The sequence below is a fragment of the Pyrgilauda ruficollis genome, unplaced genomic scaffold (genome assembly GCF_017590135.1).
Source record: "Pyrgilauda ruficollis isolate IOZ18807 unplaced genomic scaffold, ASM1759013v1 scaffold3, whole genome shotgun sequence".
In the NCBI taxonomy this organism is placed as follows: Eukaryota; Metazoa; Chordata; class Aves; order Passeriformes; family Passeridae; genus Pyrgilauda; species Pyrgilauda ruficollis.
Window position 1 is genome coordinate 24,614,430 of NW_024524377.1, and position 27,576 is coordinate 24,642,005.

A 27,576-nucleotide genomic window follows, 5' to 3' on the forward strand; every position below is an offset into this window, starting at 1 on the left:
ACTTGCTGTGGACAGCGACACATTCCCATTTCACGCTCGTTTGATTAATGTGTCTCAGCTAATTGTGTGAAAGATTCCAGTCCTTTCGACTGTGAGACCAGGTTATTGTTCAGCCAATCTCGGCTGCCATGTGAAAATGGGGGCTGTTTAGTGTTCATGCACCAGAATCAAAGGAGGGGCATCTTGGACTGGGTCACAGAGCAACACCCACTTCTTTGAAAAGATGTTACTATGCTCTACTAAACCTGTAAACCTCTTGCTCAAAGCACGTCTTCTCCCTCCTCCTCTCCCCCTTGTTCTTTTTTTCCCTGTCCAGATAGACACGCTCCCCCCACCACTCTCCTATGGTATAAGTGAGAGAGAATGGCTAGATTGTGGATGGCTGAATTTCACATTCTAGGGTTTTTAATATTTCACTTTAATATTTCTCTTACAGAATGATCCTGCTGAGAGGCTGAGAATCAGTGCTCATCATTTCCCCCTCACTGACACTTGAATATATTTTCCCAGGAGAAAACATTAAACAAAAAGAGAAAGAGAGAAAGGGAGAGAGAGAGAGGGAGAGGGAGAGTGACTGAGCTAGCTTTTCAAAGCATACTTCTCAACCTGCCCACATCAAAATAAGAGACAACTGGCCCTTTGAAGTTCAGGACACAGATTTCTCTACCAGCTCATGTGGAAATAAAAGAATCCAGCTTTGTAAATCACACAGATTTCTCACCTTGCCGACATCAAAATCAGGGACAGTGGCCTTTAAATCTGAGGTTTAAAGGTCCCCAAACCAATCTCCATAAAAATAAGGAAAGTTCAGATAAACTGCATCTCCAGGTGCCTGTCAGCTTTTCCAGTCTAAACCAGGAGACATTGGTCCTTTGCTCCACTCCACTGAGGAGTGGAGACTAAATACACTGTGAGATTTTGAGCAATGAAATCTTCCATTAGACTTATATATACCAGCACTCAGTTTGCCACACACATACCTCTGTTTGTAAACTAAGCCAATCACAGTCCTGTTGTAGGTCCTAGACCACTGTAATTAAGTAGCTCAAGGGATTTAGTAACACCGAAGCACAGGACTTTTCATAGTAAGAATGAATGAACAGTCATTTCATAATAAGAATTACAAAAATGGAATGGCTCAGAGAAAAAGCTGGCCTTCTCATGAGTTAAATCCTACCTGGGTTATAGTTGGGGAGCTTGGAAAGTCCTGGCCAGGTGTCTTCAGTTGGGACCCCCAATACCTGCAAAAGAAGAGAGTGAGAAGAATAACATCTTTTTGCCTATTCTTTGCCTTGGTGTGGAGTTGGAGGAATCACTCTCAGTGGAGAGTGACTGGCTTCCCTGTAAACCAGAATTACACTGTCCTGACTGGTGCTGGATCTACCACTGTGCATAAAGGACACTGATGTTTCAGCACTTGATTATGTAGCAGAAAGGCTCCTGCTGAGATTGAATGCTGTTGCTGCTGGGAACATCAGAGAAGGCATATGCAGCTTCACTGCCAGGTGCCACTGCTGCCTGTTTGCCAGCCCAGGGGTCACAGAGTTGAGCCCTTTTCAGTGCTGAAGGTGTCCTCCCACACCAGAGCTGCCCTGGGGAATTACTGTGCCCACTTGCACTGGCAGCAGCTGGTATGTTCAGCAGTAGCACAGGCTGTGAGCTCTGAGAGAAACCCTTGCCTTCTGAGGTAAAAAAGTAAAGCTGGCAGACAGGTATAGTATCTGGAGCTAGAAAGCAGTGCTGAGCCTCACTCTGAAGGATACAGAGCTCCAGCAGTGTCTTTGGCCTTTATTGGGGATTGTGGGCTTCAGCAGTAGCTGCTCACTGAGCAAAGTCTGGGCCAGTAAAGCCTCCTCCAACTTCATTTTAGTTGCTGAAATGTGTGAGATCGATCATATCTAGATTTCTGCAGTTGCAGATGTTGTTGTTATTATTACTCAATGCATGCAAAGTGCCCTGTGCCTATTGATATGGATGATGTGTGCTAAAGCAGTAAAGCCACATATTTAAGAAAAGTTCACAGCATGTGAAATTATAGTATAGATCAATACTGCTAGCTCCAAGCGTTCAAAGCTTTCATCAGACAACACCCAGAATCATCAGGGTTCCTTAAAAAGCAGTGAAATTCAGGGTTTTTATTCACTTTCTCTTCTCCAACACTAGATTTGTCTCACATTAGTTACCCTTTGCATATGATAGACAATTCCTTTTTCTTAAAGTGTGAGCCTCCCCATGGGGAATTTGGCCTCCCCAAGATTCGTATTAAGATTGCAAGAAAACAGGCATCAGTGAAAAAATACATTAAAGAAGGAAGAACTATAAAGCCAGCTTGTGGCAGTTGGCTTGCACCAAGGGTAATTTGAGAGCCCTGGGTGAGGATGCCTTCTTGACTGGTGTGTGTATCATGTGACTAAGACAAGTCTGCCCAAAGCAAAATCTGTATGCACAGGAAAGAGAGAGTTGGAATTTGAACTCGAATCCAGAATTTGTCCTCTTTTTGCTATCCTGTTAGCTTTCCAGGAAGCCCTGCTCAGTGGGCCCTCATTCTTCAAGGTTTCTTGTGAGCTGTCAAACATAAGTTCCACAGGCATCAGAGGAAACTGGGTAAGTTCAGTGCATAGTAAAATCATACTTGCCAGAGTCAGCTCAGCATTCTGCTTCTTTTGGTGAAGAATTTAAACAAATAATTATTTGCATGTGCTTATACTTTTCTACATAAGGATTATAGCAAATATTACATTTTACTGCATTGAGGAGTGAAAGCGTTCAGAGCGCCAATCACTGAATGCCATATGAATGTATATTTGGATTTTCTGAGCCTTTTCTTTACAAAAGATACTTTTCCAACCTGTAAACTTGCATCTCTTTTTGTTTTCCAATGGAAAACAAATGGGGCAAGTGATCTCTTCTCTCTTCTCTTCTCTTCTCTTCTCTTCTCTTCTCTTCTCTTCTCTTCTCTTTTTTCCCCACCCTGGACCTTTAGTGAGATTCCTTGCCAAATCAGACAATGTGTTACAATTAATTATACTCTGACAATTGTTTTACCTGTTGTGTATCCACCCTAAATCTAGATGTTAACTCTCTTGTCCATGTTATCAGAAAAAACAAAGCAACTTCTCTACACTCTGTAGTGAAAGGTCTTGGTGCAGGTCAATTCAGCCCACTGGGGAAGAAACAGTTTCAGCCAGAAACATTTTTACAGTGCTTGTATTTCAGCAAGTGCTTTAAGATGGTGTAAATCATTGATCTTTCTCCCTGCCCTCTAACTGCTTGCTTCTCCTGTGATGACTTAGCTGAAGGAATCAACCTAGCTGATTTGGTTTGATTCTGTTGGGAAGTCTTATTGTATGTTTTGTGTTGAGGAGCCTTGTAGTCATTCATTTGGCACAATGTTTGTCTCAGCAGCAGAAGCACCCTGGTGGCATTCTGTAGCCTAATCCAGCCCACCTGAAGTCCTTCTCAGCACAATGTTCATCAATAAGATGGAGCTTTTGCATGCAAATCCTATGCCGGCCTCTTAAAATTTGAATAATGCATCTTGATTTGGTCAGGTTTGCTTCCTCTCCATGCCATGAGCAAACTGGAGACTTATTGGACACTTCCATAATCAACACTGCCAGCCTTCTCTTCACGTTTGGCCCTGCTCCTGTGCCATGCCTTCATGAGTACCAGTGCTCATTAGGGCTACTGTTTGTGCAGCCAGAGGATGAGAAGGACAAAGAAGCTGTTCTCATTCAGAGTAAGCCAGGGAGAAAACAAAGTTGCAGGGTCCCCAGTTCTTGTAGCCCCACATGTGAGAGGTGACAACAGGAGCAGCAATGAGCAGCCAGGGATGGGAGATGGAGACTGCTTTAGGTGGCACTTGCCTCTAGAAGAATTTTTGGTAAAATGACAGCCACTCAGTCCTGATGATTCAACAGGACAAACATATTTCACAGAATGGAGATTTTCCAACCATACATCTATATGGTGTGTGAACAGTCCCTCAACAGTCCCACATGTCCAACAGTCCCGCATGGAGATGAGCATGCTGGGTGATACAGATTCATGCACACAAATGCAGATGGTCTCTCTACCAGTGCAGGGTGCTTCTACTAGTAGTACATGAAAGGAACTGACTGTTAGAAAACAGTAGGAATCCCCATTCTGAACCTCACACTCAGCAAAATATCTCATGCTAGACATCGAAAGCCTCTAAGGAGCTTTGAAATCTTGGTCTAACTCAGAGCCTCATTCCAGGCTGTATAATATCATAAAACCTCCTGTGAAAAGCGCTAATTATTTCATAGCTCTTTAAACTTCCTCATGATTTTTAAATAAGGGCTTTTTTTGCCTTCTGTGGCACAAATCCTGTTAATCATGGTATTAGTTATAATACCAGAGAAATTACGATAGTGCTATAACCCTCTAAAGCAAAACCACAGGAAATGTATTCAGAGATTTCAGACATAAGTGTAAGGATAACCTTCATTCACACTATGAGAAACTGGACCCTGCCCTGGCTTTGAACCTTGTTAATTGGCCAAGTATGGACTCCACACAACGCCCCCCACAATAATTCTTTTTCCCCACACACTCTCTATGAAAGAGAAATTCAGCATTTCTTTAAATGGACTGAACTCAAGTCTAAGAATTGGATGTACTTACCTGACTTTTTATCACATTCCTACTAAAGCAGAGAAGAAAACCTTACCAAGCAATAGTGTTTCTGCATGAAGTGGTTAAGCTGGAAAAATCTGACTTACAGTCAGATTTTACAGAACACAGGAGTCTAATGGCTATGAAGTAATTTCTCATTATTTTAATGAATTTTATTTTTTCTGTACTTTCTCCTTTGAAAACACATGTTTCAGAAACACTCTATGCATAAGAGTACATCCTTGGGAGGAAATGTGAAAGGGCAGACACAGAATCACAGAATCTGCTGAGTTGGAAGGGACCCATTGAGTCCAACTCCTGGCCCTGCACAGGACACCTCAAGAATTCCATCATGTGCCTGACAGCGCTGTCCAAAAGCTTCTTGAGCTCTGGCAGTCTTGGCTGTGACCACTTCCCTGGGGAGCCTGTTCCAGTGCCCAGCCACCCTCTGGGCGAAGGACCTTCTTGTAATATCCAGCCTAAATCTCCCCTGACCCAACTTCAGGCCATTCCCTCTGGTCCTGTCACCGGTCACTACAGAGCAGAGATCAGTGCCTGCCCCTCCTCTTCCCCTCACAGGGAAGTTGTGACTGAAATGATATCTCCCCTTAGTCTCCTCTTCTCTAGGCTGAGCAGACCAAGTGATACCTCCAGCAAGACCTAAGATGAATGCATAGGTTGACCTTGCTGTTGAGTCAGTAACAGGGTCAGAATGAGTGATCAGGAACGTACAGAACCTGTCAGTGCTGCTGGCTGCCTCAGTTCTGCCAGACTGAATGTGGCTCTGTGTTGCTGTTTCCCCAGTAGAAAAAACAACTTAGGAAGCTCCCAAATATGTTGCTCTCACTCACTTTATAAAGTAATTTCACACTTTCCATTATGCCAAATCAGTCTCGAGAGCTGCACCATAAACCAGATGATACAAAATGTGCCAAGTTAAAATGAAGAAGGATCTCTGACAAACTTCAGGGTCTTGCCATTTTCAAGGTAGTTCCAAAGCAGTATTAGAGCTCCTTTGTGAAAATGTGGTGTGCTGTATCCTACAGTAAGTAAAGGATTTAAAAAGAAGCAACAGAATTTGCAGTACCTGCACACCTTTTATGCCTTTTTCAATTTGATGTCACTTTAATTTGCTTTAAATTTTTGATGAGATGACAAACTTCAAAAGGAAGTAATTTGATTTACTCCTGTGTCTGTAAGAAAGTTGCCAAATATAAAATGGGTTACAAAGTCTGCTATGAATTTGGTAGATTAGACCAAATTATTTCTGCTACTCACAGGACCTATGCTTAGGACTTCAAAATTAAGTAGTCTGGAGCAATGGATTCTTTTTCTCTTCCATTTCCGAGTGTATTTTACTCACCTCCCAGATCTTCTCCAGCTGTTCATGAGTACCAGAAGTTGCTGCAAATATTGGCTGACCCTGGATCATTTCCACAAATATACAGCCTGCACTCCTGCAAGAAACACAAGCTATTAACTCATTCACATAAATGATATATATAACATGATTGTTAGGAAGGGTGGGGAGAGAGGCAGAGATAATTGTTGGAATGGAAATATAGAAATTCTGATTTGTAAATGCAGAAATCTTGACACAAGCATACAAGTGAAACAGGACGGGAGCAGACCAAAGATAAGTTACATTCACATGCCTCCAGGATTTCAAAATCCAAAGAGGTCAAGGTTCCATACATGTCTGTTCCTATCTCCTTTTCTCATCAGCACCACCCACTAAAAAAAAATTTCATTTTTCACCATCAAGACAAGACAGGTGATATCCTTGGAAAAGAAGCCCACTAAGCACTATCTTTTTTTTCCAGTACCAAAAAAATTGTTTCAGGTCTCTGTCCATTAATCCTGTTACAAACTGTGTGAAAAAAGATCATGGCAGAAGCCTGTGGATGGACTTCCCATGAGAAAAGGTACAAAATTGGAGAGGTTATTAGAAAAGATAAACAGGGAGGTACTACACACTTCATGGGCTTGAATGATATATTAGATGCAGAAAGAACCCAGAGGCACTAACTACTATAGCCATTTTTCTTCAGAAGCAATTAGCTCTTCTTTGGAAAGCTGAAGGCAAGATTTCATAGCATAAAAACCTGGTCATAAGAGTAAGTTAAAATATTCTTATTTTTATGTCATTCTCTGCTCTACACTTGCACCAAAACAAACCAGACAGCTTAAAAAAACCCCAACACCTGCCAAATTGCTGCATTTTACTAAGGTGGATTAGTCCTCATGGCATTAAATGATGAAATAGTTGTGATCAAGGTAGACTTGCCTATTTGCAACTATTCCCATCTCTTACTATATGGTGTAAAAATCCACTCATTTAGTTTTTAAGTATTTCTTTCAATTTTTTTCTGGGTTTTCTGTCTTTTCACAGAGTCCCATTGCAACTCTTCAGGTTTCAGTCTAATTCTTCTTTGGTTATATCATATGTGAGTCCTTTAGGCTCAACTCTTGAAAACCCAGCTTTGTCTTACAAGCTCTGAAAGTATTATTTTCACTTCTTAGCAATAACTGGTAATCTCTTCTGGTCATCTGTACTCCTGTGTTACCCTTTGCACCTTGTTTTTGCAGTATTGTAGTTGCTTCTCCCACATGGCTGTGGTCAGTTGATACCCTGGCACGGAGCTCATCTGCGGCATTTATTCTGGTCATCCTTGCACACCAGGTGGTGCCAAGCCTGTTTGCAGATCCATATCTAACACTGTTTTCATAAACATTTCTACTGCACTTTCCCTTAGCTTCCTGTGCCCTAACCTTGGCAAGTCTTGTGAGATGGGCTTCTTTGCTTGTCTAATATCCTCTTACAGAGCCCAGGCATCACGAAACTTAAATGCAACGTAGAGTTTTCCTGGTGTTTCATAGCACAACCACATGATTAGACATTACTTTGGAGCCCACAGATAGATTCTGCTGAGCCCAGTGGCATACCGAGACTGTTTTCACAGCTGATGGACGTGTCCAAATGGCTCACCCTATTTTGCAACCACAGGGGCTGCTGTAATCGGCTGATTGCATTGCACAAGTTCAACTGTGTATGGCCAAAGCAATTTGGGTACTCTTGATTTGCAGGGGGAAGAGAAACAACTCTCAGTGTTTTTGGAACAAGTGATGCTGACGTTCTACCACAGTTTGCATTCTGATATCCTAGCCAGAAAGGAACATATAACTGGCAAGAGCAGGAACTTTGAAAACTAATGGTAGTCATATTAGCCTTGCAGTAGAGGCCTCAGCTTTCCTTCTGAGAGTTACAGTTACAGCTCTGACATTATGAGGATCCTTCTGATAATGAGGATGATTCAAAAGCATTTACTTTTAAGTGTTTCTAAATCTGGGGTTGTTTTGCTTTTCCCCTTTTCCTTCTTTCCCCTCCAATACTAATTTCTCAAGTCTTCTTACCTCTTCTAGTCTATAAGTTTCTAAGAAGGTCTCAGTCCTATAAAATTGCCTTGGGAAAAGATAGGACAGAGGGAGGGGCCTTTTGGGAAGAGGCCTAGACATGGTATTTTAGCAAGTGCCAGATATGTACACAAATCAAAACAGTGACAGTTAAAGTAGAAGTTACAGGGATATTCAGGGAGCATAAGCAGAGCTGATTTAGACAGTACAGTTGTATCCATCTGCAATTCCTGGGGAAGGTCTGAACAATGCACTTTGCCCTCAGTCTGCAGTGCTGCATCACACAGTGGAAAGGTTCTCATCAGGATTAAGATTTAAGATATCTCTACAGCATCCCACAGTTCCCTCTCCGTATTTGGGAGGTTTTGTTGGCACTAGGAGATGGCAATTTTGTATTTAACCAGAAATATATCCTTCCTCTTGTTCATCACCAAGACTGGTCTGTGCAGTGGAGCCCTTAGCCAATATCTCCCAGTTTGGCAAAGTGGAGCACTGTGAACCAGGGGTGAGGAGAAGGCTGTAGTGAGCCTGGCAGGTCCATGTTAAATGACTGCATGTGAACTCCTATTCTACATGAATCTACCAGGGAAGACCACTGTGATTTTTTTTTCTCTCTCTTTTTTTAAAATGGAAGATTATACAAGGAAAGCCTCACTGAAAATAAATCTTACGGTACTCATGATGTTTGCAGGCATTACTGTGGCTGTATATAAAGCACTTGGTGTTTTTCAAAAAAAGAGGAAAAAAGTCCTTCTGTTATGCAGTGTAATCTCCCTGAAATCCCTTAATTGAATCTTCTAAAGTCCTGAAGAGATAGTGAGGGAGAAAGAAAGAGAAAAGAGATACAGAGAGATTAAAGCAGCTTTTCTAGTTAGTCCAAGAGCGACCAAGTCTCCTTCTGTATCTCTTTCTTCATCTATTCAAGGCCTCATTCACTTCCCATGTGCCTCCCACTGACAGTATTGCTGCTCAAGCACACTATGCATGAATTGCAATAATGTTTTATTTTGTTATAATTGGTTTCTTTAAACCAAGGCTTTGACACCCACTGTCTCATGCCATTACCAAGGGCATTCTGACCTGCCTTCATGTAAATTGCAGCATCCAAAAGACATAGGTTTTTTTTTCCTTTCTTCCCAATAGACAAGTAACATCTGTGTGAATTCACATTATTTCCTAATAGACAAAAATTGAACTTAAATGCAGTGTACATCAAGATAATAAATGACTCTTGTTAGAGGAAGTTACTGAATAGAGCTCACTGAAGTACTCTCTATTCTCTCAGCATGACATCTTTCTTTAGGGCAAACACTTTGAATGTTGTTATTATAAGGAGGCGTTATAACAAAGGTGCCTATAGTGTGGATGTAGTTCAGCGGGATGGAGAGCACTGTGCTGCTAGAGCTGGGAACTTTGTACACCACTCCTACGTTGCTATTCATTACCCCGGAGCAGAGTTATGCAGTGGGGATGTTGGTTTTGCATAGGCAGAAATGACATGCTTTCTGTGCATAGCTGGCTTTGGACAGGGGTTAGCTTTCAGGGGAAAAAACCAACAGACTTATGCCTGATACAAACCCTCTAATCTGCTAGGCAGGCATGTTCTTCAAACTCAGCAGACATTGCTGAGAGACTGTCTGGAGGGAAAAATGACAGGTGGTGGGGGTAGTAGACAGGACTATTTAGACTGGCTTAGCAGCTGGAAGCCATTAGGATTTAGCAAGGTTTCCTTCCTTAGAGAAGTCTTTAAATAATTAAATTAGCAGCAGTCCTAGGGAAGTAAACAGTCTAAAAACTTCCGTTTCCCTGACCTACCCTCCAGACTTAGGTCACTGGAGTGTCTGATAAGCTGCAGACCACTGGAGGGAGATACAGCCTGTGAAGACCTGGAGCTGTGCTGTTTGCAAACTTAGCCAGCTGTCTCACACATTCTTCAGCCTGCTGCACTCCTACCCTTTCCCAGCCTTTGACTCTGCAGTAGTTTAGAGTAAGTCCTGGTGGGACAGGTACAAGCAGAAGACTAACTGGTCTGAAGAAAGGGTGAAGAACAATACCATCTACAGATGTAAAATTGCCAGAATAAGAAAGGTCTCCTGCAATTTCATGAGCTGCACGCTGTCCATGAGCATGTCAGGACTGCATTGCTGGAAGTGAGCTCAGGCTGGTGCAGAAGTAAGCCAGAAGGTTGATGAACCTTACAGTTAGCCCTGGTACATATCCAAGCCAGCCCAAAAGACCACTGAGACCCTGCAAAGCCTTCATCCTCTGCTGTTTTCTGCCCACTCTCAGAGACTCCTCTCCCATCTATGAATGTGTGGCTTATTTCCTTTTGATTCCCAAACACATCAAGATTTTTGGGTAGAGCTCATAAGGAAACAAGGCTTTAATAGACACAGCCCTTCTGCTGAGTGAAATACAGACTGCATCTGAGATATGGTCTTTGAGAAGAAGGACAAAATATCACAGAAATAATTAAAATCTCAGACACCATTCTATCTGCAGACTCATTGAGAAACCCTGTAATGCCACATTCTGTTACCAAGGCCTAAGTAATTGATGGTACAGTTGTGGATCAATTTTTTTTACACAAAGCCATTTCTGCAGAGGGTTACTACTGACTCAGCTGACTACACAGAAATGCTTGCATTGAGCAAAAATGTTCTGTTGCAAGACACAAAAATGCTCCATACATGTTAGCAGACAAGATGCATATCTCTCATAAATATTATCAGATGAGGTTTGTATCAATCCATAGCTGAGATGTAGTGACATAACTCCCAAAAACTTCTATGAACCCTCCCTGAAACTTCTACAAAACTCCACTCTCCTCACACATTTACTGCTCGCAGGTGTTAATTCCTCTACTTACAGCCGTATCTATTGTAACTTTGGCCGATTTAATTTAATTCCGATAAAAATAATTTTTCCCAGGGAACCCCAGATGCTTTCATATTGGTCAGTACCAGATATCTATATCAGAAGAATAAGCTGTAGCTCCAAGCAACACATCAGGAGGACGGTACCAGAATGTCACAACTTCAGAGGAGTATGTCTGTCTGGGGATGGACTGGGCACGAGCAAGGCCTGCAAAAAAAACCAACCCAACAAACCAACAAAAAAATTCTGTTAGAGCAGTCCTTCTACCTGTATAGTGAATAGATGATAATAATTGGAAACAGGACATTATTTTCTCTTTAAACACAAGTAATCTCAATGCAGCCTACAAGCAATTGACAAAGAAAGTGTTTCTGGAATATACCTCTGGGGCAGAACAAATCAAGTAATAGGCTGTGTTTTGCAGGGCTTTATCTTTTGAGATTGAAGCAGCAATCCCAAACCAATGCTGAGAAAGCTTTTTTGGGTCACACATTGCTGTGGACTCTACACATTACATTATTTTCTGAACAGAGAGAGGTTGATTCTTTGTTCTTTTCAACTAGTTTTACATGGTGGTAATTGCTCTGACTTAAATGAGTTTAATCCCTGCACCTATCAGTATAAATACAAGAAAAGTTGGACTGACCACAGAAATAGTTTCCTGAAGTTCAAGAAAAGGTTATGCTTCTCTGCCTCAATTGGATGTGGATACAGATCTATATGCATGCTACAGCTTTGGTCTGAGCAGATATACAGCTGTATCCAAACTGTGACTCACCAAAGTCGGCTAATTTGAGCTCACCGAGGCAACTGATGAGCAAGTTCTGGGGTTTCAGATCTCGGTGAAGAATGTGTTGTTGGTGGATGTAAGCCAGGCCACGCAAAAGCTGGAACATGAAGAGCTGGAAAAAGCAAACAAAAAACTGAAATTATTTTGTGTGACTTTGCATTGATAGATTAACTCTGAACTTTAGAAGAACCCTGGAACAAAGCAGAGACAAAGCAAGTAAGAAACCAGTAAAAATCCCAAGAATGAGTAGAGCTGGCTGAGGAGGAGAAAACTGTGGTGGGTTATGACTGCCCTACAGCTTTCTGAGGTTGCCAGAGTGGAATATTGAACTGCGGTCCATAAATGCGCGTTTTGGAAATTTAACTTTTCTTTAGAAATGGACTGTTGATTGCAGGAGCAAGGTCAGCTTGCCAAAACACAGACCCAAGCTTTCAGAACAGCAGCTGTGCTGGTTGCAGTGCTCAAGACAAAGACACAAAGACACACAGCCAAACAAAATGAAAGCCTAAAGAGCTGAAGGTTTGCCCCCTTGAGCCAGATGGCACCAGCTGACTGAGTTCCATGGCCACTGCACATGCCAGCAGTGGAGCAGGGAACTGACTGACCTGGCAATGGGAACTGTTGGCTTCAAGCTGAGAGAAAACATGAGGACCTGATTTTAAAAATACAGCAAATCAGATATGATGAACGAAGCAAGCAAGGAAGAAGGAAACCAAGGAAGAAAGGAAGAAGAAATAAATATCTAACTCCCACCATCATGGTAGTCTAAATAAGCCTGGGGTAAAGTAAGTTGGGCGGAAACAAGGTATGAAATTGGTCAGCGGATAGAAACAAAACACAGCAAAAGTAGTAAGACTTCACCAGAGGAAAGATATTTTTCCCCAGAGGTTTAACCTGAAGAGGAGGAAAAACAGTGACACCCATAGGTCATTTTTGTACCAGAAAATTGTCCCTGTAACATTCTGCATACTTATATCGTATTCCATAGGAATCACTCAGAAAAAACAAACTGCATTTGCCAGCAAAAATGAAGCAAGCGAGATGACCCTCCTGAAGGAGCAGTAAATAATTTTGCCGTTCAGTTCCTGCTGACAGTGAGTATTCCAGACAGGAAAGCAGAGCAGCTGGCTAGTGTTTATTCACAGAAATGCCAGTGAGTACATATTACAGCCATGTGCTCCATGTGCTTTACGAGCAAGTCTGGTAGCAGAACCCTTGAGATCTGTGCCAGAACTACTACACTGCATCTCAGATGTATCTGAGCTTTCAGGATGTTTAAAATCTGAGACCCCAAAAAACTTCATTAGAATTTGTGTTGCTTAACAACTATCTGGAAAAAGATGTGAACAATGTGGCAACATTTGAAGATGACAGAAGTATTTAGATTAGTTGTGATAACAAGTGACAGTGAGGAACTTCAGAGAGATCTGACAAAGCCAGATGAATAGGCAGTTTGATAAGATACAAAGTTATTGTTGACAGCTGTAAGATAAATTAACTGAAGCTGCTCAGGAAAAGGGCCCAGGCATTCACTGAGGACATCTGCACTGAAACCTTAAGCCAGCGTGCAGCAGCAGTCCTGAAAGTTAATTAAATGTGAAGATGCATACAAAGGAGACCAGGAGACTATTATAACATCAATCTATAAAGTAACGGTACATGTTCAGCTGTGTTCAGATCCAGTCAAACAATCCCAAAAGGTATGGGAGAAACAAAAGGAATTTAAATGACTGCAAATACGAAGATAGTTCCAAATGAGAAAAGAGTAAGATGTGAAAGTTTTTAATTAGAGAGATGAATAATGTGTTGTAACAATAAGAGGACAAAAATTTGTGCAGAGATAGGTTTCCTTGCCACAAGATGTCATTGTTTTCAAAAACTGAATGTCCACTTGTAGGCTCAGAAAATAAGAAGAGGGGCTAACTGAAAAAAGGCTTGGAGACTGAGAGGGAGCTTGTTATATCATCAAAGGTAGATTTTCTCCCAAGTTTTTGTCATATATGTAGCAAATAAATATTAGTAAGTAATTTACAGTGACCTTACATAGTGGAAAACAACTCTTCCTCATGCCTTAAGGGATACAAGTCTTCTAAGGAACTCACCATAACATTGCACGAATGGAGTCCTCCAGGATGCTGGCCCATGTACTGTGCTAGATCTGTGTGCTAAATAAAAGAGAAGAAGTTGAGGCAAAGCTTCTGCTGTAAATGCCTCTACCAACAATGCCTCTACTGTAAATGGAAAAATATGCAACTGCTACAAAGTTGCCTGTTTCACGTAGGTGAACATCTGGTCTGATGCAGCACACAAGCATGCGCTTAAGTTCTTAAGGGCCCCATCTGGGACCTGTTACCTCACCCAGCATTTGTGACCTGAAGCTGCTGGTTAACAGAATTCACACTTGTGCCAGAACTAACCATAAAGCTGCAATAAGAAGACATAGCTTCTGTATTTTCTTTATAGCTTCTGTATTTTCTTTATAATTTGGTTGACTATCTGCAAAAGCAGGAGAAGTAGCAAGATTCAAGTGGAGAATTTTATTGGTGTCCTGGTCTCCCTGTAAGAGCAACTCACAGTTTGGTCATGGTAAGCCACTGGGGTCAGTGCCAAATCTGACCCCAGCTGGGATGTGAGCTCATATCATTATTTCCTATCCTTGCTGTGGCTCAAAAACAGTACTTTTATTGTGTTGGCAAGGCAGAAATGGAGGTAAATAATGTCTGTCACCCCAGTGGACACAAGACATGGAATTATTTTTGCATACAGCTGTCGCATATGCAGAAAGAAAAGAGTAAGGCTGTGTGGCTGGAAAGCAGGAGATCAAGAAGGAAAATCAATCATTGCAGTACAGCATTACAACTTGTTTCTTTGTAGATGTCTCAGAGTGCAGTAAATTCATTCTGCAGCCACTTCCCAATACTTCCCAGTACTAGCTCCACAGGAAGCTAGAAAAACATCAACTCACCATGTACTCAAAGACAAATGTTAGTGTCTCCTTGGTCTGGATAATGTCATGAAGCAGTACAATGTTGGCATGTTTCAAACACTTGAGAAGAGAAGCTGGGAAAACACAAAAGGAAGATCAACTTTACTGCTGCTGAAAGTGGAAGGAGATCGTGCACAAAACAAGGAAGCAAAACTAAAAAACTGGGGAGTAATAGTCTAGACTTGGCAGTTCTGTAAGAAGTGGCATCTACTGAGCCTGAAGGAGGATGGAACAGCTCTGCAGAGAAGCAACAATCAGTGCTCCAGGCTTGGCAGGAGCCCATCCATCTCTCAGAGGTGGGATCTTGCCTCTGTCAGAAATAGCAGCTCACAGTTCCCATGTGTCAGTTTATAAGTCGAGGAGAAGTAATTTCTTCAAGGTAAATGCTGAGAGGAAGGACCTGGGAGCTGCCAGAGCCAGAATGCAGCAGTCTCCAGCCTGTCATTGAGCTTCTTATTCTTCTCCCGTCTGCCTCCTGGTGTGTGTCCTCAGCAAGACCCTTACAAGAGACTTCTGGGAAAAGCTGAGTCTCTACCAGTTTCCAGCTTCACAACAACAGAGCAAAATTCTGCAAAATCACTGTAGGTATAAGCTAAATTCTGAGTTTAGTTCTGTGAATAACGGTTACTCTCTCTGGTTAAAAACTCTAAGAACAGAGATGATGAAGTTACTGAGTGAATAGTAACTTGTTTCTATTTATAAAACTTAGGCACACTTTTCTTTCAGCCTAACTATCCAAAAGCATCATTGTAACTGTGTGTTCCTGGTCCTTTGGTCCTGACATGGCTTTGCCAAACCTTGTCACATCCAGGGTGTGGTGATGCAGGGGGCAGAACTTGGAAGAGTCTCTGGCCCCATATAGACAACAGAGCACTGACTTATGCTAAGACAAGAGCTGCAGCCTTCTGGGCCTTTTGGCTGTGCATTGGGTTTGCTGTGTTAGAGCAGGCTCCAGCCAGAACACGCATGAAAGGAGCTTCTCAGCTGAAACTCAGCTTCTCAGTGTGCACAGCTTAATCATTTGCTACCTTAGGTGTGAGACAATATATACCAGTAACTCTGTACAGAGGAGGAATGTGGGGAAGAGGTGAAGCTGGGATTACTTTGGCTGTAGGTTGCTGGCACAACTGAAGAATCTGACCCAGCTGTTCACAGACAGGGAACACAAACTACACAGAGAGAAGCCCCAAAGCCCCAAAAAAGCAGATGTCCCTGACTCGAGATATTAGTTCTGCTTCTGACATAGCAGAATAGCCTGAGAGCTGTTCCAGACCCACTTTTTGCTGCTGATTAAAACCAAGTTAATTTGCTGCCAGACCACGCAGTGCTACAAATTTCATTCAAATAAGGCATGGGCATACAATCTTGTTTCAGCTGAATTAGCTGAAGCACACAATACAGAGCATGGGCAAGCTGTGGGAGGCAGAGCTTTGGTCACAATGAAAAGCTGCTTTTTTTTGTTTTTCACACAATCTGAAAAAGATATTTGAAGAGTTTCATGCTGGCAAAGCAAATTTGTACTGGATTAGCACTTTGCTTTTTGCGACTGTAACAATCTCACCTCTTTCTAAAAGCCCTACTGCCAGAGTTACACTGTATGACACAGTTGTGACCAAGCCTGTGTCACTTCTGAGACTACTGAGCAGAAAGGGATGCCTGATTCAGCACAACTACTGGATTGCAAACCAGTTCTTGCACAGAGCTTGGTGCTGCTGCAACTAAACTGCCTCTGCTACTGATACTAGTCCGTTTAGCTACCACCAGTATTTTCCCAGTGCACAGCAGTATGGACCTTAAACGTGCTCCACACTTGCCTATGAACCTAGTAAAAACACTCTGGCTAGAGCCCATCTGCTACAGAACAGGATAACCTGACTCTGTGATACCTCAAAAATTCCACGTGACCGGAGCTATTGCTCCAGAGGGTCCACAGTAAAATGGAGGATTCAGCGCCTGTGCCTCAATCAGGCTTCTGGGAACTGCTCCTCACTTTGTTGCTTCTACAACCCCCTGCTGGGGTGTCAGGTGCTACTGCCAGAACCGAGCTTTAAACGCACTTTGTCTCTGCGGGGCTTCCTGGGGCGAAGCGTCTCTTTGTCAGGGAGCGCATTCCTCCAGGGTAGCAGAGAATGCCCGCGTTAATAAATCTTGTGCTTTGTTTTTGCTACTGACTTACATTGTAAATTTGAGGTGTCAGATGCTGCAAAGCTCAGCAGTACACAAAAGACCTACTTAAAGCAGACCCTTCATGGGATCACCCTTGTTTTCTCCCATAATGAATGAAGTTAAGACTCTCACCCTGCCCAGCAGAGCATGTTAAAGGGGTGCTGATCTTTGGTGCATCATTAGTTCAATGCAGATAAAGCTTTTAAGGTTTATTTTACTGGTGGGCTACAAGTGTAAATACAGAGCAAAATCACCACAGCAAATGAGTGTATAGGAAACATAACACAAGCCATCTTTTAAATAGGCTTATTTAGGTGTGTCTCTGCTTTCACACAGAATTGGACTAAGGACTTCGTAAACTTTCTTGTCTTAATTACAGTTATAAACCTGCAGTGGATTCAGTGACCTCTCTCGTTATTCTGAGTTGATGGCTATGAGAGTCCTTCTGTGCTCGTGCTGCTCTGTGAAAACTGGCACATCTGGTCCCTGACTCTCCATCCCCGTCACAGATTAACCCTAGTTTCACAAGTGCAGTAAGAACAAAATGGATAGCTTCCACTAATACCATAAAACAGACTGGCACAACAGTTGCATATTTTTGTGCGTAGAAGAAAACAGACTATGGTCTTCTTGGGATTGTACAGCGGATGAAAATAGAAGCCTCAGTCAAGCAGGCTTGTGAACTTAGTCTGTAGGGAAATATAAATACTTTCAGCCGAAATCAAGTACTTCACAAAAGCACTTCTTTCTCCAAGAAATTGAGAAATCTGCCCAGTGCTCTACAAAGTCGACTCATAAGTACAATTTCTCATTGGACTGAAATAACAGATATTATTAAACATCAGTTTTTATTGAAAGTATCTCTCTCCAGGCTGGGATCTGTGGTGCTCCAAGTTATCACCTAGGAAAGTGTCATGGTTGTAGTAATAAGTCTACAACTGCCCAATGCAACAGTGGCAAAGGCTGTGTAGTTTCTAGAGGAAGTGAGAAAGCAGCTGTGAAGGAGGCAGCAAGCAGAAGGTGCAAGGGGGCCCTGACACTTCTCTGAAGTGAACATGCTCTGGCTGCAGCTGGCACTTTCCTTATCACAGGCGTGGATGCATCTCTCAAAAGTGCATATATTAGAGATTCCTCCTCTGTCCTTTGCATGCCCGTCCAGCCCAATGTGAAGACATCCTCCAAGAGAGGATAAAGAAACTGAGAATTTTGGGAGAAGGACAGCTGGCACATTGAATAAGCAAGAAAGGACTGAGGGAAACCTCACGGAGCTTTTCCAGGTCAAAACAAACGCTCTTCAAGAGTGATGTTCCTCTATGTCTTACCTTCCCGAATGGCTGTAAAGGGCACTCCCTCCTCTGCCTCCAGCTTGATCACTTTCAGTGCCACCACCTGGCTGTTGATCCTGTCAGGTCACAGTAGAAAGTCACATGAAGCTTCTCAGTGCTTGGCATGATAACACTAACAGTCCCCCAAGCAAACACCCAAGCAAAATTTCTGAGACTTGCTGACCCATTCAGGCCAAACTTGGAAGGTAATTACAAACCTCCTCCATCCTGTGTTCATTAGCAGTGAGCTGAGAGCCAGCCCACCTGGCTAAAGAAGCACTGTGCTGCTGTCCAGGTATTGCTAGAGCATGGCTTTGAGCAGTGGCCCCACTCCACCTTCTCACAGCTTTCCTGTCCCTGTGTGATGGCAGCATGACCTCATGCCCAATTCTCCAACTATGCAGAGATCACTCACTTCAAGGAAAACCTTTGCTCCCTCCCTGGTTCAGCCAGACAATCTCCTGGCACACTGCTGTGGATCAGAGTCTTTGTGATGCCTCCATGGCTGCAGTGGAGGAGTTCCCTGAAAAATTGGGATGGCCCTTTGCAAATATCATGTTAATGGCAAAACTGGACTTTTGATATGCCTTATCTGCCATAGGAGCTGTTCTCAGCAAGCGCTGGGAAGGCAATATTGCTCACCTGCTGATCCCCTTGTACACAGTTGCACAGGATCCTTCACACAGCTTCTCTAGATGTATATAGGATGTGGCAGCTCCAAACAGAATGCCTTGTCTCTGCTTCATGAAGAAATTGGTATGTGTTTTAGATTGCTGCGTACAACAAGAAGCTACTAGCAGGTCATTTAGTAATTAAGTACTAATTAATGGCTGGAATAACCATTGGATAAAATATCTCCTTTCTGGCTCTGTGGATGCTGTGCCTCACCCATTTGATCCTCTCCACAACATCCTGCTCCTGGAAAGAAGCAGTGTAACTCCAAGGTCCCTGTGTGCTGTACCTCCAGCTCTGGAGGGTGTGGAGCTGCAGGGGCTGCAGAGAGGGTAAAGAAAGGGATGCTCTGGTTACATCTAACAGCTGGCATAGCAAGAGGGGACAAACTGTGTCACTGGCAAACAACCATTCTACTGATGAGTTTCTTTTCTTTCTCCTCAACTGCAGTGGCTTTGAGCAATGCACATTATTTTCATCTCTCCCTCTACCAGTCATAGATCTCCAGTACTGGCTGTAAGGGGAGCAGCTCTCTGTGTTCCTGTGTTGGTAAATGGTAGCACCCACTCAGAACACACAAAGATAAAGCTGCCTTAACTGCAGAGGGTACTTCTGCCAGCATCATTCTAAATGCACGTCATTCCCCCTTATCCTTGAATTATTCATCTCTAAATGGCCTGTTAGGGCAGGGACCAAAACTCAAATGCAGAAGTGAAATTTCAGGAAGTTTACATTTATGTATTCTTCTCCCCCTTAATCCCTCACCCCTCACCTCCTTCCTCAGCACTCTATAATTTACATAGCCTATTAATTTGGCCCATACAGCATAACAGTGCTGTACACTACTCAGCTATAAAAAGGTAGCAATGAATGGCAAGCAGGTTTCAAGGCCTCCCAAGCAGCTATATTGAACGGATTATAATTTGACAACACAGGATTTGCAATCTGTGGCATGCTGCCTCCTCCAGAACTGTAGGTTGTTGGCTGCTTCCCTCCTTTACAATCTCTCACTGGCACAGAACTCGCTGGAGTGCAATCTTCTCTCCCTGCTCATCACATCAAAGGCATTTATTGCCACCTAAGGTACAGATTCCTCTTTCAGTAGCTTCACAAGCCTGAAGCTGCAAAGTTTGATGCTGTCTGGTTAGCAGCAAATGTGACAGCTTTGCACTCCCACAAGTGCAAACACCCAGGTTTACCCTCTCTCAATGCAGAAGTATCACAATATGATATTAAATACCTCTGCTGTAGTCACTGCTTCCGTGTGCTGAAGGCCTTGGATTTGTTGGGAGCCCCCTCTCTCTGAACAGCATCCTGGTCTGACAGCACTTACACACAGCATGTGTCCGATGTTGTCCTGTTTAAATTAAACTGTGTCTCTTTCTTTCTCCCTGCTCCTCCTCATCCCTCTGTGTCTGCAGTAACAGCTCGTATGACTCGCATGAGGTCTCTGCCTCAAAGAGTCTTGTGATTTCTGCAATTTTTCTTTGAAAGTCCAAATGCACCTCTGGAGCAGCTCCACTGATTTCAGGTCCTTTGGTACATGCCCTCCAAAACTAGCCAACATTTTTCATACCTGCAGATGGAGAATTAATAAATCCAAACTTTCTGCTTGTACACATTTCTTTCAGTTAAGCAACTCGGAGAGTAGTAAGTTGGATGATGAAGGGATAGATTTCACACAGGAGCAGGCCTTGACTTCCCTCCCTGCCTGTAGCAGTTCCAGGCTTCAGACTTCAGCCTCTGGGCTCTCAGGTGAGCTTTCTGAGCACTGTGGCTGTGCTTTCTGCAGGAGCTGTGCACTGCTTTGTACACTGCCCTTGCTTTGGCATTTACACCAGCCTGGGGACCTGTCCGTCCCTGCTGGATTACATGTCCAAGGGATGCAATGAGGTCAGAATAACCAGAGCAAACTGATTAATCCTGCCCACTGTAGAGCAGGGAATGCACAGTGGATTTACCCTGGATGTGGACAGCCAAAAGTCCCCTTCTTATAGTCCTGCATAAGCAGGACTCACTGTGCAGCTTCCTAGGACTAACACCCAACCCACACATGGAAAATGACACGAGCTGAGGGAGCAGGCATTGTCCTGTGGTATTTTTACACTGACCCATTAGGTCCTTCGGTTTTCATTTGAATGCATCACATGAAATCTTCCCTTTGCTTCACTGTTTTGATGTCAGAGAATAACACTTTTCCCTTGAGCACAATTATTTCTTTAAAGCAAAAATGTCTTGGGAAGGTAGGAACAATTTCTGTGTCTTGTTGCAACCCCACCGCCTTTGCATGTCAGGGAGTAGAGGGGAAATACTGTCACAAAGGAAAGTAAGCCAACTTTTGCCAGGTAGCCAGAGATGATAAATGAAGAAAACATGCTTATAGCTGGTGATGGTTGTTATTGAAAAAAAAAAAAAATAAATGGAGTAATCATTCCACTTAGTGGAGGAAACACTCTAATAGAAATCTTTAATAGCTATCCTTAAAAAATGTAAGAATTTATGAAGGAGAGCCTATAGAGGTCTTTGGAACCATGATTTTTAAATGAAAGTATGAAAGTTTCAGGCCCGTTCCCCGCTCAAGCAGCAGTGTCGTGCGGGTTTGCGGAGCAGGGGGGCCGGGCGGGCGCTGTCGCTGTCACCGATCCCGCATAGCCGGCCCCGGGCTCTTTATTTGCTCCCCGAATATTTCCCGACGCACACCCACGCGTCCCTCCGGTCTCTGCCTGTTTTGTCCCGGGCAGGGACCCGTCGGCGCTCGCGCGTGCTGGCCCCGCCCCCTGCGCGTTCCGCGCCCCCGCGTGAGTCAGCCGGGCGGCGCGAGGGGCTGCGGGCAGCGCGCGACTGCGGGCGGCGCAGCGGCAACAGGTGCGGGACGCGCGGGGCTGCGCGCGGGGCTGCGCGCGGGAAGGGGGAGCCGCACCTGAGGGCGGCCGCGCTCCCCGCGCCTGCCGCACCTGCGCTGCGGGACCGGAGCGCCTGGCACCGGCACCGGAGACGCGGGACAGGCCCTGCGCCGCCCCCGGCTGCGCCCTGGGGCTTGGGGAGAGGCCGAAGAACAGCTCTGACGGACCCTGGGTGTCCGACTGTAACCGCGCTGTGATGGGCTGGAACAGCGGAGATATCGAGGTGTATTTCTGTCGGGTCTGAAAGGTCCCCTCCCTCTTGGGGGAGAGAGACCCCCGAACTGTAGCTGCCATGCCCTTCATCAGCTTGCACTTGCGTTTCAAAGTCCTGTCCCTTCGCGTGCCTTGCTTGCTCGGGGGTTAATGCGGTTCAGCTTTTGGAGTGTGCGGAGCGATGGTACCGCTGCGGCTGCAGTGTCCTGTACAGGTGACATAGTGACCTGTCACTGTCACAGACCTCCGCTTCCAGAGCGAACATAGGGGAGCAGCCGGAGTGCTCGTAGATGGGTTGTAGTTAGTCACAGCTGTTGGAGGGCAGCAGCTTATGTAAACTAGCTATACCTACCACTTGCAGTTTGTGCAGAGTGAACGGTCTTCAGACGGGAAATCGCATGAGAATGTGCAAAATTAAGGCGTAATTTCAAAAGAAAAAGGGGCAGAAGGAGATTCAGAATTTTTTGTCTGAGTGTGGTAAATTTAAGATTTTTAGTTGCGTGCTGTAGCGGATAATTTTCACCTGTGCTAGTTTTTTCCCCCCAGCTTCTTTACTGCTTTGTTTTGCTACCATCCTGCATCCTGGAACTGGCGTTAAAAGCTTTGCGCCCTTGCCCGCATCCAAAGGGATCGCTACCATCTCTCAGTAGCCAGTCGTTTTGTTTTGTTCTGAGCAGATCTTAATCACACAATGTTAAAAGCAGTGGTTGGTGCTGACCAAAACACAAGAGCTTCTTTAATGGTCACACGTTGTATGTAAGCCACAGTTGCCAACAGTAAATGATGTTGACAACTCTGTTTTGAACGAGGAAGCTTGGCAATCATCTCTTCAGAGCCTGAGTAGGTAATTCTGTGTAACAAACATGGAGTCTTGGTCCTGCAAGTTATTGCTAAATGTGATGCAACAAATGTATTAAAAATGTGTTTGGAAATACGTAAGTAAACATGTATGAAAGCTGTAGAAATGTTTGCAGTGTTTGTTGACTAGCAGGTAAATAAGCACATGAGGCTCATGGGAGTTCTAGTGTTTCTCAAAGTCAGGGGAACACCAGCTGTTGTTGTTCAGCAGTGAATGTAAGGTTACCTTCATATCTGTGCTGCTTGCTTAAAAATGGTCATTGAAGAGCACAGTCCATGATGATGAGAGGAGTGTTCGCTCCACGTCATTCCCACCCACCCGTGGCAGTTGTTACAGTGTGGTAGCGTTTGATTCCTGGAGAATTAGCCTTTAACTTTGGAAGTGGAGGGTATGACATCAGTGTCATGTCAGTGACCATCTGTCTGTAGCACAAATCCATTTCATAATTGGCACTCCTTGCTGCTTTCCACTTGCAGCATTGAAAGAAAAATGTAATGGTAAAAGTATGGGCAGAGCAGTGAAGGTGCTGGTATCACACTGAGCTTCCATGCAGGAGTGTTGTTTTGTGCCTGGATGTTCACTTCCATGAATGCTAAATCTAATAATAATTCAGGTAATCTTAGTGGAAAGGAAACAATGTAGGATGCAATGTGAGAGTAAGCAAGGAAAACTGCATGTTTCTGTTGGAAGGAGGAAATCTTCTATTACAATTACTTTCCTTAGTTTGTAGCTGGGGCAAAGCAACTTGTATTTTGCATTAGCTGTGAAATGGGAATAATGTTGTGCTGTCCTAGGAGTGAATAAGAACTTGAAATTAACCTGAAAGTGATTTCAAAATGTCTTAAATATGTCTCATCTGTGGAAAGAAGGCAGTTTTGCTCATTTTCCCTTATATGCATAAATGCTTGGTAATGCAATCCAAAGTGTGTGCTTCTGGAAAAGAATATCTATCCCTGCCATCATATCATGCTCTTAGTTTCTAATTCACCACTGTTGCAGCTTTCTTACTTAATTATTATGTAAAAAGTTTTTCAGTTTGGCCTTGAAGGGAGATCTTGCAAAACAGCTAATCAAATGCCTGTCTTTACCTTTATTTTGTTACAATCAGAAGGTTTCATGACAATTACATTTTTTTTGCAGTTGAGACTCATGAAAATGAAAAAATTGAGTCCTTAAAAAAGTCCATAAATTCTAGAAGTCAAGAATTTTAGGCCTCGGTTGCTTAACCTCAAATAACTATATGCAATGTAAGTGGTATATTTGTTGATACTTCAGTTGCTCTGCAAAGTGTTCATCTCTTTGAGTCAGTGATCCACTGAATCATTTTATTTGAAGCTAGAGTCCCTCACAAAGGAGGGATGCTAGCATTTTCAAGAGAATGAATTGTGTGGTTAGGTGGTTTTGGGTAGGTTAAAGAAAACCCTAAATTTACTTGCTCTGAGCAAGAACACATCAGGAAGTTATGGTTCCAAAATGCGCTTCCATTTTCCTTTGATGTTTCATCAACACCTCTGCTGCTGAAGCATCGCATGACAGTTCCCTTGTATTTGTGAGACTCCTTTGTTAATATTTTAAAAGTTAACTTCTACAATTGTGGGGTTTTTTTCTTTTGTATTTGAGGAAGGAGAGGCTGTCTTGAAAGCAGTATCTTTCTAGTGACTAGTGTGTCTTTGTGTTCCTAGAAAGTATGCTCTGGTTTTTGAGGTTTTTTTGAGCCGGTTTTTTGAGCATATGACTTACCATAACGCCATGTTATCAAATCTTTATCTTTTTGAAGTCTGTTCTTTACCAACTCTGAAGCCCAAATCACTCTTTTTAGGGTCCTAGGTATCTGAAAGACTGGAATTGTTTGTGTGCTGTGTTGTTTCTATATGTGAAGATCTCCTTGGTAATTCATTATTCAGAGCACTCCAGTGAAAGTGTTGGAGGTTTTGTTAGTTATTTTAATTATTTATCAACTTGATGATTACTGATTCCAAGTGTGCACTGAAACTTCTGTATGAGAGTTACAGGTCTGAATATATTTTGTCTCCTGTATTCATGACTGGCCATATATATTTCTCTATCCAAAAGTTTCAGACTACTTATTCTGAGTCTTAATTCTTATACTAACTAATTTGTTTTCTGATTTTGTTACAGTGGATATCAGACAGCAACTGTAATAAAGCAACAGCTCTAAAGCATTTATATGTGAAACTTTGTTTGAATAAATGTGGTTATACACGTGCATTAATGTAACTAAAATTTGTAATACTTCATATAGTAAGGCAGTAGAACAAGAAAAATCCCAGTTCTTTTAACACCAAAAGAAGCCAAAGAGCTCATAAGAAACAAAGATTAACTGTAGCTTTGTTTTATTCCAAGAAAAGTGATACAAAGTTATCTTCATGAGGATGGAAAGGTGTGAGGGTAAACGTGCAAATTTCAAAATCTGAAAGGATGAAATTGTAGCTAGAGTAGCCACTTTTTTCCCCTTGCCTTTCATGGTTGTCTTTATCTCCATAGGCACTCTGCTACCAGTTTGCATGAAGAAATGTTTTGAACTCTGCTTTCTGCATTTTTGTCCAGGCAGAATTGCACCTGCTAATGGTGATGTGTGATTTGGTTTAGGAGTGAAGTTACAAATTCAGTTCCTAATAATTTTTTGCTCATGCACATCTGTTCACTTTAAATTTAGCTGAGTACTGAATTCTGTCTTATGACTGAAAATGAATCCATTTTTGGTGGGTTTTGAGTGGTATAATGAGAATTGTAGAGAGACTGATGTGAATTTCTGCCTTTGAACGAGGTTTGTTCATTCTGTCCTTACAATAGACCCATTGTGAGCTGAGTAGTTAGGATGAGTCTGGCTGTTTAGCTTCCGTCTGCCAGCTCAGTGTGAGTGAACTAAATATAAATACTTGAACCATCCTGGCAGTGTGGAAGTGTTTATTTATTGAATAAGGCAGGAGCTAAAGCTTTGGAGGTTTTTTTGGTTTTGTTGTTGCTATTGTTTTATGTTATTTGCAATTAAATAGCTGGTTTTTATCTTTTTCAGTTTGTGAAAATTATATTGTTCCTTTTGAAAGAGGAACAATTTGGTGGTGATGGAGTGCTGCCACTGACAGATGGACTCACAGGAAAGAAGGTGAGAATGAGCAGCTAGGTGAAACCACAGAGGCTCCCTGAAATAGGCCAGCTCATGATCATCCTGGAAAATTAAGTGAAATCAGCATACTCTTTATGTAACTTGTACTAAAACTTACACCAAAGGGAAGATGATTGTCTTAGCTTCAGTTGTGTCTGGAACACTAAAGTTGCTACAACAGCAACTTCTTTTTTAAGCTGATGGTTGTAATTTCTGGAGCCATAGCCACAGGCTACACTCTTGGAAGTAACATTCCCAAGTGAACAGTACATCCTGTCTGGTACCTGCACCTGTGAATTTTGATTCTGGATCAGTAGCCCTCCAGTAGACTTTTATTGCACTGAGATACTTGATAGAGGTCAGATGTTTTTGTCACAAATCCTGTTATGTGTATGTCCAAATTTGTTTTACACTGTTTTCTGAAGACCTGTTAAATGGATAAAAGCACAAATGTCGGGTGTTGAACAGATTTGATGTACAGTATGTTGATGAAAACTCTCAATATTATAATTTTGTGTTCTTTGGCGTGCTTTGCCCATCTGTGCAAAATCTGTATTTTCATCTTAGGTGAAATATCCTTATATTGATATTAAATTTTTAAGCCTTTTTTTTTCCTTTGGTTAGATATTACTTGATTGGTTCCTTTTAAATTTGCTTCTATTCTAAACACAAGTCCTGTGTATTTGAAATGCAAGGTGGACTCTGCATTTTAAATCTGTTTGCTTTATGGACTATTTACTTGAATTTTAAGAGTTCTAGGCTTGTCACCTTTCATTTTTTTTTTTTTTTTTTTTCTTTCTGTTTTGTAGAAAAGATATTTGGGATGGACACGGGAGCTAGGAGTGATAATTTGGTTTCTTAGCTACTCTTAACTTGAATGTTTTAGAGGCAGATTGTATGAAGACGTTCATCCTGTGCACCACAGTTAACAAAATACATAGTTTAACAAATCCATGGCCTGCAGGAACAGGGCTACTTGCATGAGTTTGCCTGCAGTGTGGTGTATCAGAATAGCTTTTTTATGGATTTGGTACAGGTTTGGAGTACATTTTATTTCTTGTACCTTCTCTCCTAGACAAAGACTGTAATTCTGTCAAAGCTTCCCTTGCCATCTTAGTATATTTAATTCCACAAGTTTATGTCAAGCTGGAAGAACTGATTTATGCAGGGAATGAGTGACTTGGCTGTTGTCAAATTAGGAGCTAAACCTATTTTTTTCTTTCTGAGTAGATAACAGTCTAGTCTATATAAAATTCTAAGGAAACTTAAGCATGACTCTTCATTTAATTTTAGTCTTAATTGAAGCTAGTCTATATGGATGCTTAACATAACTTTTTGTATTTAAATCAAGGGATTCTGCAAGTTGTTAAAACTGTTTTTGACTGGCTTGTCAAAATTCTGAGGAATTTCTTTGTGCTGAGTTGGAGAAGTTGCTGACTGAGCATTCAATCCACAGTGTGTTGAAGTTTGCATAATTCCAGTCACTCCTGCAAGCCCTGATAATTGCATGTTATTTCAGGATATTTGTTTTTTCATGGTTCAGTTGATTTGAATAACTGGTTCATTTGAATGTGAGACACTCATTAAGAATTTACAAAAAAGGAAA

General features: G+C 42.5%; 2 protein-coding genes across 5 annotated transcripts in view; one reads left to right on the forward strand and one right to left on the reverse strand.

Annotated features, from left to right (window-relative positions):
* Positions 1 to 20,210, reverse strand: part of CDK15 (cyclin dependent kinase 15) — a 38,850-nt gene extending 18,640 nt beyond the window's left edge. Inside the window, exons 1-10 of the mRNA XM_041473600.1 lie at positions 20,109 to 20,210; positions 19,085 to 19,234; positions 18,839 to 18,936; positions 18,194 to 18,273; positions 14,685 to 14,779; positions 13,822 to 13,884; positions 11,708 to 11,831; positions 11,016 to 11,136; positions 6,002 to 6,095; positions 1,178 to 1,241 (exon numbers count right to left, since the gene is read on the reverse strand). Coding sequence (XP_041329534.1) covers positions 1,178 to 1,241; positions 6,002 to 6,095; positions 11,016 to 11,136; positions 11,708 to 11,831; positions 13,822 to 13,884; positions 14,685 to 14,779; positions 18,194 to 18,273; positions 18,839 to 18,936; positions 19,085 to 19,234; positions 20,109 to 20,210 — 991 coding nt within the window. The remainder of the gene's footprint in view (positions 1 to 1,177; positions 1,242 to 6,001; positions 6,096 to 11,015; positions 11,137 to 11,707; positions 11,832 to 13,821; positions 13,885 to 14,684; positions 14,780 to 18,193; positions 18,274 to 18,838; positions 18,937 to 19,084; positions 19,235 to 20,108) is intronic.
* A 1,444-nt stretch (positions 20,211 to 21,654) lies between these two features.
* The window catches only part of ALS2 (alsin Rho guanine nucleotide exchange factor ALS2), a 37,076-nt gene continuing 31,154 nt past the window's right edge, over positions 21,655 to 27,576 (forward strand). For 2 of the 4 annotated variants that reach the window (XM_041473596.1, XM_041473599.1), the window contains exons 1-2: positions 21,655 to 21,733; positions 25,881 to 25,970. In XM_041473596.1, the coding sequence (XP_041329530.1) occupies positions 25,951 to 25,970 (20 nt within the window). In that variant the 5' untranslated portion in view covers positions 21,655 to 21,733; positions 25,881 to 25,950. The other 2 variants (XM_041473597.1, XM_041473598.1) reach the window with 2 other exon arrangements.